This window comes from Dermochelys coriacea, chromosome 1 (genome assembly GCF_009764565.3).
Source record: "Dermochelys coriacea isolate rDerCor1 chromosome 1, rDerCor1.pri.v4, whole genome shotgun sequence".
Classification (NCBI taxonomy): domain Eukaryota; kingdom Metazoa; phylum Chordata; order Testudines; family Dermochelyidae; genus Dermochelys; species Dermochelys coriacea.
The window spans coordinates 78,469,837-78,483,787 of record NC_050068.2 but is presented as its reverse complement, the minus strand read 5'-3'; the positions used below and the strand labels follow the sequence as shown (position 1 = coordinate 78,483,787).

The 13,951-nt window shown below is 39.5% G+C and overlaps 1 protein-coding gene across 10 annotated transcripts in view; it reads left to right on the top strand.

Moving 5' to 3' along the window:
- The window catches only part of KLF12 (Kruppel like factor 12), a 361,876-nt gene that overhangs the window by 322,335 nt on the left and 25,590 nt on the right, over window positions 1–13,951 (top strand). For all 10 annotated transcript variants that reach the window (XM_043504595.1, XM_038371243.2, XM_043504589.1 and 7 more), the window contains one exon: window positions 8,268–8,425. In XM_043504595.1, the coding sequence (XP_043360530.1) occupies window positions 8,268–8,425 (158 nt within the window). The remainder of the gene's footprint in view (window positions 1–8,267; window positions 8,426–13,951) is intronic.

Below are 13,951 nucleotides of genomic sequence, written 5' to 3'. Positions count from 1 at the left end.
TCTATGGGAAGTCTAGGGGATAAAGGAGTTCAGGAGAGCTAGCAGTTTCTGAAAGACAATATTAAAGGTGGAACAGCAAACTATCCTGATGTGAAGGAAAGATAGGTGGGTGCAGAACTGGCTGAAAGACCCTACTCAAAGAGTAGTTATCAGTTTGCTGTCAACTGGGAGGACATAGCTATTGGGGTCCTGCAGGGGTCTGTCCTGGATCCTGTAATATTCAATATTTTCTTTTATGACTTGCATAATGGAGTGGAGAATATACTTATAAAATTTGCAGATGACACCAAACTGGTGGATGGGGGTTGCTAGCATTTTGAAGGACAGGATTAGAATTCAAAACAACCTTGACAAAACGGAGAACTGGTCTGAAATCAGCAAGATGAAATTCAATAAAGAGAAATTCAAAGTACTATACTTAAGAAGTAAAAATCAAAAGCACAGCTACAAAATGGGGAAATACTGCTGAAAAGGATCGGGAGGGGGGGTTTCCAATGGCAGTGTAGCACGGGTAGCAGCAGTGAAGGCACAGATTAGCCATGCTGAGTTCATGCCCACTGGTTTCAGGCGGGTTTGTACTCAGCAGGGCTAAGCCATTCTTCCACCGCTGCTACCCATGCTAGCATGAGTATGTGTACACAAATAGGAGAATCACACCCCAGCTCATAGTTTAGATGTAGCCTTTAAGAAATATGTGGACAAATTGGACAGTCTCCAGAGGACAGTAACAAAAATGATAAAAGGTTTAGAAAACTTGATGAATGAGGAAAGGTCAAAAAATCTGGTGACATTTAGTCTGAGAAAAGGTGACTGAGGTGGGATCAGATAGTCTTCAAATATACTAAAGGGTGTTGCAAAGAGGACAGTGATCAGTTGTTTTCCAAGTAGGACAAGAAATAATTGCCTTAATCTGCAGCAAGGGAGATTTAGGTTAGATATGAAGAAAAACTTTCTAACTATAAGGGTAGTTAAACATTGGAATAGGCTTCCAAGGGAGGTTATGGAATCCCCAACATTGGAGGTTTTCAAGAATAGGTTAGATCACCAGTCAGAAGAGATGGTCTAAGTGTGCTTGGTTCTGCTTCAGCACAGGGGACTGATTCTAGCCCTACATTTCTATTCTTCTGGATAACAGGGACCATGAAGAGCAGATTCTCAGCCTCTCAAAGTAGAGTTTGAGGCACATTGGTTAACTTTTCCAGTTTTTTGTGTTCCATTTGGAAGGAAACACAAATGGAAAAAAAAGTAATCCAGCATTGATATGATCTCCTTTTGCAGGGGATCTCAGTACTTTTAGTAAACCTAAGTGCCCTGTGCTTGACCCTTGCTCTTCTTCCACCAGCCCAATGAAGAGATGACATAGTTGTACTTCCTCTTCTGGGCCACATGCTGTGTGCATTCATTATAGCTGAGCCACCAAAGGTCAGATGAGGATGAGATGATGTATGTCAGGAGCTACTCCTTGACACTGGGAAAACATTCAATTGCTTATCTTTAGTTCAGATCTAAAGAAATGCCTTCTTGTACGTTTCTGCAAGTGTGAGTTCATTGTGATGAAGTTAGTAAAGGGGTTTCCTTTTCTCCATGGATTTTACTCTTTAACACACATTAGGCAAGAACATAATTGCCTGAAGTGAACTAAGTTAATTCAAAAAAGAAGAGAAAAGAAAAATTTAATTCAAGCTCGTATTGGTTTCTGATTACTTTCTTGTTTTGAATTGTGAAGTATATATAATCAAAAGTCTGTATCTGCACTATTTAGAAAGAGATTTCTTGGTAGTATGATGTAATATAAGTGTTTATACTTCATGAGTTTGGACTGACCTGCAATACTCAGGGTGGCAGAGCAAGGAAGGAGTTATACAAATCATTCTAAATGAACGCCAACAAAGAGTTTATATCACACCACTCGGTCATGCATTTTATATAGGGCACATGTATTAGAGAGAAACTATTTTAGAAATGTTTTCAGAGTTTTAAAACATTATAGTGGAATTGTTTGTCATATCCCTCAACCTTTGATGCCAACTGCCTTAGCTACAAAGAGTCCAGCTGCACAGGTCATAGAGAATGGGGGGTAGGTAGGTAGGAAGAAGAATTAGAAGTACAGAATTTTTAAAAACATGTAAAAATGCCCTAAAGATACCTTTTTTTATACATAAGAATGTCATGATTGTAAAGTCTGATATTTTGGAACCTCCAGGCACATGCTGTATATTCCATTGTAATCTGCCCTTTCCAGTTGTACAACAATCCTATTCTGATGGTTCACTAGTGCTGGATTTTAAATCTGTCACTGTTCCAGGACTGATTATTGCCCATCCTGGGTTGGGGTGTGGTATAATTTTTTTTGGGGGGGGTGGATTTCCACATATAGTTTTAAAAAAGAAACATTTCTCTGTTGATCCAGATATAGATTCCTGGGGCCAGATCCTTAGCTGATGTAAATTGTCATAGCTCCATTAAAGTTATTGTTTCCCTAAACCAGGTATAAGCATTTCAATAATTTATGCAGTGATTAAGTGCAAGATAGTTAATTAATAAAATTTCTCTGCTCTTTAACAAAACAAGTCTCTAATGTAAAATCTTCCTAGTTAATGATCAGCATAAAATAGTTGAAGGTCTTTTTTTGACTGTCATTTCCTAATTCATTATATGCTTGAGTTAGGGGGAACATACAGTATCATTAACTAACTGTATTGTTCTCATATATATATAAAATGTGTCTAATAATGTAGTTTATGGTAGTTTTGATAAGACGTATCTTATGGTTCTTGTACATTGTCACGCTGCACTCTCTTCCCTTCTGAACCCAGTTTCCTTCCAGCTGACAGGAAAGACTTTGTTTTGCACATTGTTGCACGTTCAGTTATATCACAGCATGAGAAATTATGTAATTCACTATGTTCCAACAGGGCAAATCAACAATTCAAGTCAGCTGCATTTTGTCTCTGCCGATAGAAAGTGTTATGGATAAAGCCATAGTCACAAATGTACAGGTTCTTTTGTTTGCTGGCTACACTGAATGTAATCAAATCATCCATATCTCTTTATACTATACTGCGTGTATGTAGTTTTTGCTTCATTTGTGTATACAGACAGATGCCTTCTTTCTCTGTTGAAAAATTTTCTCCTCTTAAATTCCCAGTGTAAAATCACCTTAAAAATGTATTAATTACAGTAATTACCACTAATAAAATGAGTAATGCACATCTTCCTTTTCTGATTATCTTAAACCATGTTTGACATGTTTTAGGATCTAATTTTCCTAACATTTATATTAACCATGCACAAAACAGTACCTAATAGATAAGACTCAGAGGGGGCATATAATAATATATATATACACACTATAAATAAGATACTGTTAAGAAGATTGTAAACAATAGAAATAAGAGTTTTAGGTTTTACTTTAAATTAAAAGAGGAGATTGAATTAACCTATAAAACAAATTGAAGGTAACAAAATCATTGCATTACTGTACAATGAGTAGTTTGGTGGCTCCATATGACAATGGTTAGAGTTTTGTAAGTAACATAAATTATAATGAAATAAATTTAATACATAGTTTATATAACCATTCATTGTTGCAGTTGAATGTATGGTGTGTACTAAAGTACTTTTAGACATTACTCTAAATGAGAGCATGCTAAGAACAATATATCAGAAGGGAAGAAAAAATACTTTTGTTTTCAGGGGGCCAAATTTTGACTGTGTGTGAAGTTTTATTGAAAAGGAGCATATTTTCAGACCTGGAAGCACACTTCAGTTCACCCTGCAGGAAAAACCAGTGGATGCCTATATCAATCTGTAATCTGTGGCTCCTCGGAGCACAAAAAGAGAAAGGGTCTTTCATCTTTGGAGCAGTATGCATGGTATACTCATAGGCCAACTCCATCAGTGCTGAGTTCACAAACCAGCAAAAACATTACATCCTCACGGGCAGAATTTTTTCAGAAACAAACTAGAATAAATCAGCATGTATGGCAGGGGCACTTTTTCTCCACTCTGGGCTGACCCTTTGTTGAAATCATGAGAGTAGAACAGCTGCGAGTTCTAGTCATGGCTCAGCCACAGCAGGAGGGAGACAGGGGGAGACGTAACAAGGGGAGGACAGGGCCTCCAGTCCTGTCATGCTGAGTCAGTCTGCTCTGGAGGTGTCACTTATCACTGGACCCGAAGGCCAAGATTTAAAAAACAAAAAACTGAAAGTTAGGATTTTAAATCTATATTTAGACAGTTAAGTACTTGGCCTGATTTTCATAAATGCTAAGTGCCCATAAGCAGCTATGTCTCTGAGGCCCAGATATCACTTTGAACTAGGAAGGTATTCCAGAGACCCAAGGATTTTCTTCAACTGCACATTCTCAGTTTCTGTAATTTAGAATCCTAAATGCAGGCTTATTATGTCAGAATGTTCTGCTTTTATTTCATATGTGTGCACTTTTGTGCACATATAAGGGAGAATTTGGCCGAGAAGGTGTACGTTTTTCATAAATTACCTATTCTCTTTGCTAAATTCATGTGTCATTCCTTCTATGTAGCACCCAGAAACATGCTATAATTACAGTCATAGATTTCTCATTTTATAATTGTTTCCTTTTGTTAATAATGAGAAGATTTAAAACCATTTCCTTTCCTCTAAAAAGCAGCACAGTGTTTAATTGCTGAATTTCCACATGCTCACTCACCAGCATGGGATCTGTGATATCTGTCTGTCTACCTATATATATTTTGTTGTGTGAGAGTGAAGGTAAAAACACGGATAGAAAAGACCTTGTTGAGGAAAAGCTATGTTAAAGAGATGGGTTTTACATTTGGTTCTGAATGTGATGAGGCCTTTGACTATATAGTGAATTCCACAGTGTAGGTCCAACTCCTGTGAATTGTATTTCCAACCACCAAAGTTCTGCCTATTTAAAAAGAAAACTGAAGACCAAATACATAAAGTAGCTACTGTAAGATGACGCTTGTCCTTAATAGTCTGAAGTTGTCTGTTGCTGCATGGACCAAAAGCAGAAGTGTTTTTCAGTGTATGCTAAGAGTGGGAAGCAAAACACATGGGAATTAAAATAGGTACTTTGGCAGCAAAGAAAAGATAATATTGCACTAGCGGTGCTGTTCTGAGAGCTGAAGAGAGCCTGGGACATTTTAGAGAACTAGAAGGCCATCTGCTGGTTGAGTCTAAATTTTCATTATATTGCAAAGGTCTTTTTTTGCCTCTAGTGTAGGAGAGAAATGTTCAGCATTCTGGACATGGATTTTAGCCATGCAAGTCACTTTGTGGCTGAAGGTTTATAGACTATTCAAAACATTTAAGTCTAAACAATGTTTGATTGTGTTTGTTTTACCTCAAGTTTCATTAAGCAATAATGAATATAGTTATTGTTTCAGAGTAGCAGCCGTGTTAGTCTGTATTCGCAAAAAGAAAAGGAGTACTTGTGGCACCTTAGAGACTAACAAATTTATTAGAGCATAAGCTTTCGTGAGCTACAGCTCACTTCATCGAATGCATCCAATGAAGTGTGCTGTAGCTCACGAAAGCTTATAGTTATTGTTGCTGCTTATCTGAGAAGAGCAGCGGTAAAATAACTTTTACACAAATTAAACAGCTGTTAATATAATTAATTAAAATTAAGCATGTGTCAAATTGACATTGAGAGCCAAATTCTTCTCTTAAACAGGGTTGAATATGGAATAACTCTGTTGGGTTCACACTGGGCAGTCTTCACTGGCCAGGTTGGCTCAGCTGGCCTCCTCCAGAATCCATCTGTGGTGGGTTGTATGTGCCCATCCTGGTGTGAAACAGGAAGGAGTTAAATCCCTTCACTAGGTAGAGGAGGAAGATGGCACGTAAAGACTGACTGAGCTGATAGACGTGGAGCAACACATTCAAAGCTGTGCCTTCTAGCAGCCTAACAAGTCACAGCTACCAGTTTTAATCTCCAGGTCTGGCAGCTCAGGTAAGGGTCAGTTTTCTCCTTGTAGCCTGGGAAAGGAGTTTAACCCCTTCCTGGTTCAGACATACTCCCCATTCTAAGCCATCACAGCTACCAAGCAAACTGCTGTACTGTTTTGGGGAAGGGAGTCATGATTGGCACATTTTTAGAATATGGCACAGTTCTCAAACGTCCAAAAAAAAAAGTCATTTTACGTGACTATCAAATCTTAGTTTAAAAAAAATTGAATCTGTTCTACATAAAAAAAATACCACTTACATGAATACCCAGTTGGCTTCCTTCTCCAACAGGGCTTCCTTGGATGATGTGTTACCCCTAAATTATGCTTCTCCTGGAGCATCAGAGCTGAGCAGAGCCAGGCAGTGAGACCTTTATGGCCCTAAAAAGAGGTTTTGAGTAGGTTACTTTGTAATTTCTTCATAGGCTAGTTAGTGGGATATTGTATACAACTTGCTCAAGTAAACAGAATGTTATGTTGTCCATTCACCGCTAAGGGTCTGATTCAAAGCACATTTACGGCTGAATTTAAAATTAATACAGGAGTGGCTTCTATCAGAGGAACCTCAGTAATGTGACCTTATGCTGCCTTTAACTGTTACTTTGGTACCTCTATATTTTAGGTCTCATGGTTAACAATGGTCATTACTCTGAGGTCCTTCTTATAGAAAATTGAGCCAATTCCTGCCATAGTACTGCAGGATCTATATGAGTTGCAATAACTTACACCACCAAGTAAGTGAAGGACAGAGGAAGATCACCTCCTGCTGGGAGGTTAGTTAATAGCTGTGTTATGTGGCTTTTGGGTTGGTTAGTGGATTATTTAGTCCATGTTGCTGAAGTAAAGAGATTGGTTTGGATAGATACTTGTGATTCGTGCTTAGCATTATTTTGACACCCCCATCTCACTGTGCTCAACAGAATGACAATATTTATTACTTGTGTGTGATTCCCTACTAACACAAAAAGGCAAGGCATCGTGACTGCATCATTTCTCAACTGTTGTTACTAGCTTTGGATGTGTGGGCCTATTCTCACCCCATTGAAGCTACTGAGTATTTCAGTGGGGCACCAGGATCAGGTCCTCTGCCACAGTTGCAATACTGTTTCACTTTCTTTCTCCCCTATATGAATATTGCTATAAACACAGGGCAGCTTGTAGCACTGAGGTCACTGGTCTGCACGTGATATAACAAATGACTTAATGGTACCTGCTGATTATGCTTCTCACTCATTTTTCTCACTGTTAGACATCACAACTGTATAATGGTTCCTGATCCTCCTTCCATCGACCAGACATTTAAACAAGCTGTACTATCTGCAACTTGAATGCTTCATTCAAGATCAAGATCTTTTGGTCTTGTGGCTTTTGCTCAGAGTATCTTCTGTACACATAATGTTTAGGCTTTAGGGGGTTGTGTTTGACTGGGTTTGTTTTTGTTTTTTTACATATTCAGCCCTTATCTTCACTGGTGGGAATTTTTTTTAAATAGTTTCTGGGGTAGTATGATTTATCTCCATGAATTACATAGCCCAACTCTCTAACCTGCTGCAGATACCAAAATGCAATTCCTAAACCATTTGCTTGCTGGCTAGATTTGTTTCTATTCATGTCACATAATCCAGTAACTGATGGACAGTATTCTCCTAGGAATTGTTTTATAGTTACTCAGTTTTGATTTCAAGGACTCTGTCCGTTTTCACAAACTCCCTAGAATATGGATACAGGTCATACACATACTGGGAAACTCTAAATTATGATAATGCTTAAAAATAATATTTAAACAAAATAACTCTATAGATCAGGTCACTATGGCTTTAAAACTGGTAACATCCCAGTTTAGGGCAGCCATAAAAGCATGATCATGGACTGAAAACTTGTATGTATAGTTTTAACCCAGACTATTTACAGCCAAATTTCTAAAACCCCTAAAAATGCTTTGTTTTGGAAGTGCTAGTACCACCACACCTGTTGAAATAAAAATGATACTTGTTCTGTATACTATTATTATATTATATTATATATTATGTAACAAGATTTTCAAAGGTAGTCTTAACGGTACTGTGGTGGAGAATGACTACAGATCATAACAATTACTTTTTTAGTACGTTAGTTTCCTTAAGTTCCAAAATATTCTTGCTGGTTTCTTTTTATAAATGAATTTGATTTCCTTTTCTATGACCTGTAATTACATGTCAGTAATAAATAAATTGCATACCAAACTATTGTATTCTGCGATTTCATAAGTTTGTGTCTAAATTGCATGATATTCCTTTGCCTTAATTTTTTGCTTCTGTTATATTTTACAGTTCAATTTCACCATTCAGTATTGAGAGCACAAGGCGCCAGAGAAGGTCTGAGTCCCCAGATTCCAGGAAGCGGCGCATCCATAGGTGTGATTTTGAAGGATGCAACAAAGTATACACAAAAAGTTCTCATCTGAAGGCTCACCGGCGGACACACACAGGTAGTACTTTGCTGAGAATATAATAATAATGCTTAGTACTTATACAGCATTTTATATCCTCAAAACTCTTTACAGAGTTCCTCATGACAGTGTTGTGAGGGGAGATACAGTACCAGTATGTGAATGTAATAGTTTGAAGTAAGTGAAAGTTATAATTTTACGGACAGGTACACTCAGAAACAGGTTGCTGAAGTGGCCAGAGATAGAAACAGAGGGAAAGTGTTGACTTGAATAGGGCATTAGGCTAGGAGTCAAGAGACCTGATTTCTGTTCCCAGCTCTGCCAGTGGGAACGCGACTCTGCCTTTGTTTCCCTTCGGCCCTTTGGGGGTTTTTTTGTCTCTTCAGATTATAGGCTCTCAGGAGTAGGGAATGTCTTTTACTCTGTGTTTGTACAGTGAGGCATTGATGTAAGTTGAGGGTTGTAGTCATTACTCTAATACAGATAAAACATAATATACAGCAATAACAATAATAATGAAATGACTTTGCAAAGGCCATGGAGGTAGTCAGTGTCAAAGCTGAATGTTGTGATACTAAAGAACTCGGGATAGAACTTTTTCAGCAACATTTTTAATGTCTTATAACTTCAGATCTAAGCATTAAAATGAAGTTGACTGCCAAAGCATCTGCTCTTTGCTGTTTAATCTCTCAATGTGTTTTTGGCTCGAAGGCCACATTGGGGTGCAAAACTGTATGGAGGGCCGGGTAAGGAAGGCTGTGCCCCCCAAACAACCTAGCCCCAGCCCCCTATCTTCCCCCTCCCACTTTCTGCCCCCTGACTGTCTCCATCAGAACCCCCGACCCATCCAACCCCCCCTGCTCCTTGTTACCTGACTGCCCCCTCCTGGGACCTCCCACCCCAAACCGCCCCTTCCGGGATCCCACTCCCTATCCAACCCCCCTGTCCCCTGACTGCCCTGATCCCTATCCACACTCCTGCCCCCCTAACAGGCCCCCCGGGTCTCCACGCCTATCCACCCCGCCTGTTCCCCGACATCCTGACTGCCCCATCCAACCACCCCCTGTCTCCTGACTGCCCCCCAGGACTCCCTACTCAACCCCTCCACCGCCTCACACGCCGTCACCACCCCTTTACCATGCCTCTCAGAGCGGCAGGAGCTTGCAGCCCTGCTGCCTGCACGGTGGTGTGGCTGCGGGGAAGGGGGAACAGCAAGGCAGGGGCTGAGGGCAAGCTTCCCAGGCCAGGAGCTCAGGGGCCGAGCAGTTATTATAAAGTTATCATACTTAAATTAGCAGTAAATACAACTCCTTAGTTAGAACTTAGGAATCTCTGGCTCACAGTCCCATGGTCAGACAACTAGACCATGTCCACTTTCAGTACTTACATTTGTTTCAGTTCATCTTATGACAGATGCAGCTAGCTGGGAAATGGAAAGTTATGATCTAATGATAAGATGACACTACAGTACACTTTTGACATGGAAAAGTCTTGTGTTAATTTAGACTTGATGTATCTGGCACAAACTATCTCAGCATTTGTATGTGTTGGAAAAATTTATTGTGGAAAAGAAGAAAAACAGATTTCCATTTTCCAGGTAAAATCTGGGGACCAGTTCAAACGTGTTAGAAAAGTGAAGTCATTAACACGTCTGCATCAGTTTTCCCAATAGGTCTATTTGGTGGGTGGGATTGCCACCTTTTGTTGAAAGCAATACTGAATCAGTCTCCATCCTTATCTCCCCTACTAAAAAATACTTCTTAAGAAAAGAATCCCCTCCCAAAATGGAAAAAAAGCTCCAATGGCCTGTTAATTGTAATCAGCTTTTCTTCTAGGCAGGCTGCGCTCTTCTCAGCTTCCTATAACTGCCCATCCCTAGCCCCATTCCTTATATATTGTTTGACTGTCCTCCCCCTCAGTTTACTCTTGTTTGCTGTCCCTCTTAATTCTGCTCCCCCTCCTCCTCCCACTCCTCACATACACACACACTCTGATCCCCCTTCAATCTGCATCCAAGTTGATGGAGGTGGCCAGCACCTCTGAAAGTCAGTCTGGTCACATATTTAGGGACCTAAAGCTAGGCCCCCAAGTTTGAAAATGGCATTAGTATCTAGAATTTCTTTTCAGTAGCGTTTAGGGCGTAATGGAGTCTTTGTACCTATACCAAATGACAACTGCTTTGAGGATCTTGTAGTGATCTTTTTTGTTGGTTTGTTCCTTCTGAAAATATCTCAAAGAAAAGTACCACAAAACAATTCACAGCATGTACACATGTTGACTGCTTTATACTGTTATGCTTCTATCTCTGCTTCCATTTACACAATAAAAATTAAACAGAAAGAAGGTGAATGTCAAATTTAGGCAACTAGCTTATCAGATAAGAAATTCTGGAATGTGTTGTTAAAACTGCACAGGTTTACAAAACACCTTTCCAGTCTCTGTGAGAAGCTCACATAGTCTTCCTTAAATGCAGCATTGACTGTGAATTTACAGTAGGTATTAATCTAATCTTGCATTTATATCTTAGTCTTTACCTTTGCCTCAGGCAAGCTGAGTCAATTATTTATGTATGACCCATAGTAATTAGTGTGCCGTATTGGACAGGTATAAATTTATTCTGACAGCCATGCACACAAGGGTGAGCAAGTTCTTTTTGACAAAAGATCACAGAAACTTGGCATTACATACTTTTAATTTTTCATGCTGTATGCTGTTGCGCTATTTTATCTTGTTACAAATAATTTAGCTGAGCAGAATTGGTGTGAAAGCTTCTTAATATTTATTTGTACGGTTGATATATATTTACAGCAAATAAAATAGATACATAATCATTTTGATACAGTAAACTTTTAAAAATATTTTATTAAGGAATTTTGACATTAAACTATAGTTCTTTTCAATTTAATTTTTAAATAGGAACTGTAGACAGTAATATCATATCATCTTTTCCCTGTGTGACCTGGATACTTGAAGATGCCATCAGTAACAACTACTGTTCACCCATGTTACTTCAAATGCTAGTGTAAACAATGAACTCTCACTCTTGGCTATTGAATCCACTAGGTGGTGAGCTTGAATAACAAATTTTTTCTGCAATTAGAAAACCAGAAAACATTCAAATTGATCTCGCTATTACATTAGAACATTTCATAAGTCACCAGTACGCGCTATCAAATTTATCTTTTCAGTATCAGGTTTTTATTGTTATTTTGCCAAATCATCTAAAAAGGTTAGAAAATATCAGGTATGATGGGAGCCTGAAGGGCTTGCAGTCAGTATGTGCTCAGATTTATCATCTCCCTTAAGAAGAAGAAGAAACTGAAAAATCAGATGACCTGGGTTTTCTCAGGCTAGTTTCTGTCTCACTGAACTCACAGAAAACTGGTAATATGTGACTCTTCAAATGAGTAATCTTTGTAGATCAGAAGGGTGAAAGCACTCTACTGTATTCATACCCAAAGAATGTATTCATTGCATTCTACCTATGTACTTGTATGGTCCTAATCCGTGCAATAACTGAGCATCATCATTCATACCTTCTGTGGAATTTAATTGCATAAAGTTGTGAGGGGTGGTTAACTGGGTGGTGGTGGTAGTGGTGTTATTTTATTAGAACCTCCTAAGGAGGCAAACACCTGGAGATATAAAGTAACTTGATATGGGGAAGGGGGGGAGTCATTATTTTAAAATGTTTTAATAGGTCCCACAGAATTAAATTTCCTTTACTTCTTCAAAGTCTTCTGCAGAGTTGGTTAGACATTTCAAAATTAGAAATGTTGATGAAATTTTTCATCGACATTTCAATGGGGAAAAAAACCTATATTTTCAGGAAAATTTTGCTTCATTTTTCAGTCAGCCCTAGTTTTTAGATCTTTCTCTGTAACTAGAAGGGGGCGCAAATGTCAAATGTTACAAATTTTTGACCAAAAAATTGTGTGTGAGGGGGGGAATTGTGCAAAGTGCTTCACTTTTGTGTGAGTATGTTTTTATCTCCTCTGTAGAAGGATGGAAATTTTGAAATTTCAGAGAAAAGCAGGAAAATATTTCAAAAATGTTCAGAGTGTATCATCCATCTTCACATTTTTTTCCAAACAGCTCTATCTAAAATCTAGCTGTGTCCCAAGGAACATGAAGCTGATATTTTTAAAGTGTTAAGACAAAAGCCATATACTTGGGCAGGGTTCTCTTTGTCAGGACAAATCCAAAACTGTAAATTATCCTCCATTTACAAATTTAAATAAGTGTGCAAGTATCTTCAGTATTGTTTAGGCTAGCTGCCATAGCATTGCAGAGGAGATGTTACATGTATTGGGGCCTTTGGGATGGAGGGAGTTGTGAGATGAAGAAACACTGAGGTTCTTTTTCACCCACAACAGCTTCACTTAACTTTGTTTTAATATGTATGAAATAAATAATGAAATATAGGAATATCAAAAGAGGCACTGTTCGTATCGCTGAAGTTTTCCTGGTTGGTTGTTGTGCTAGTCTAGAGGAGCAATCCTGTATATTGGCATCTTTAGAAATCTAATGTGCTTTAGCAGCCTTTCTGCACTGGTAGACTATCTCAAATGTGGACAAAGTTTGTGTACTGCTGTTTACAATGTGGCTGGCAACTTCTCTCCTCTGTAACTGAGAAGTGTGATCTGTAAAAACTACAATTGCCAGCATACAATGCTCCATCTTGATTTAAACAGCCACTCCACCTATATCAAAGTTGGTCTTTGCTTATGAGGGCTTATAATCTTCACAGGCAACATTGATTAAACAGAGAGAGTGAGAGAGAATGTAAATCTCATATATTTTATTAATTTAAGACCCATATAATCCTCAGGACTCAAAATGGGCCAAATGTGGGGGTACATGTGAAAATCAGGATATGGAGCAGTGCACTGAGGAGCTAATAGCAGAAAGGCTGATACAGGTGCTAACGGCTCAGGAAATGGAGCTGATTTTTGCCCCAGAAAATACAGGATTCAAACTGGATTTTTCCATGATTCTTTGGTTTATCCGTTCCATGAAAGCACCGCTTATGGCCACAGCTTTCCACCTCACACACCAAGGGATAATGTGGTGTGAGCCATGCAGAGCTGGTGGGTTTTTCCCACAAATAAAGGTCTTAGGTGTGGCCATTTGATGCTTCCTGATAGTACCCAGGGTTGTTAGGCACTAGAGTTGCCAACTTTCTACTTCCAGAAAACCAAACACCCTTGCCCCACTCCATGCCCTGCCCCTCCTCCAAGGCCCTGCTCATGCCCTGCCCTTTCGCCACGGCCCCACCCCCTGCTCACTCCGTTCCTCCCCCTATTGCTCGCTCTCCCAACCCTCACTCGTTCATTTTCACCAGGCTGGCTCAGGGGGCTGGGGTGCTGGAGCGGGTGAGGCTCCAGCTAGGGGTACAGGCTCTGGGGTGGGGCCAGAAATGAGGAGTTCAGAGTATGGGAGGGAGCTCTGGGCTGAGGCAGGAGGTTGGGGTGTGGGAGGAGGCACGGGCTCTGGTCTGGGGGTGCGGGTTCCGGGGTGGGGCCAGAAATGAGGGCTTCAGAGTTCAGGAGGGGGCACTGGGCT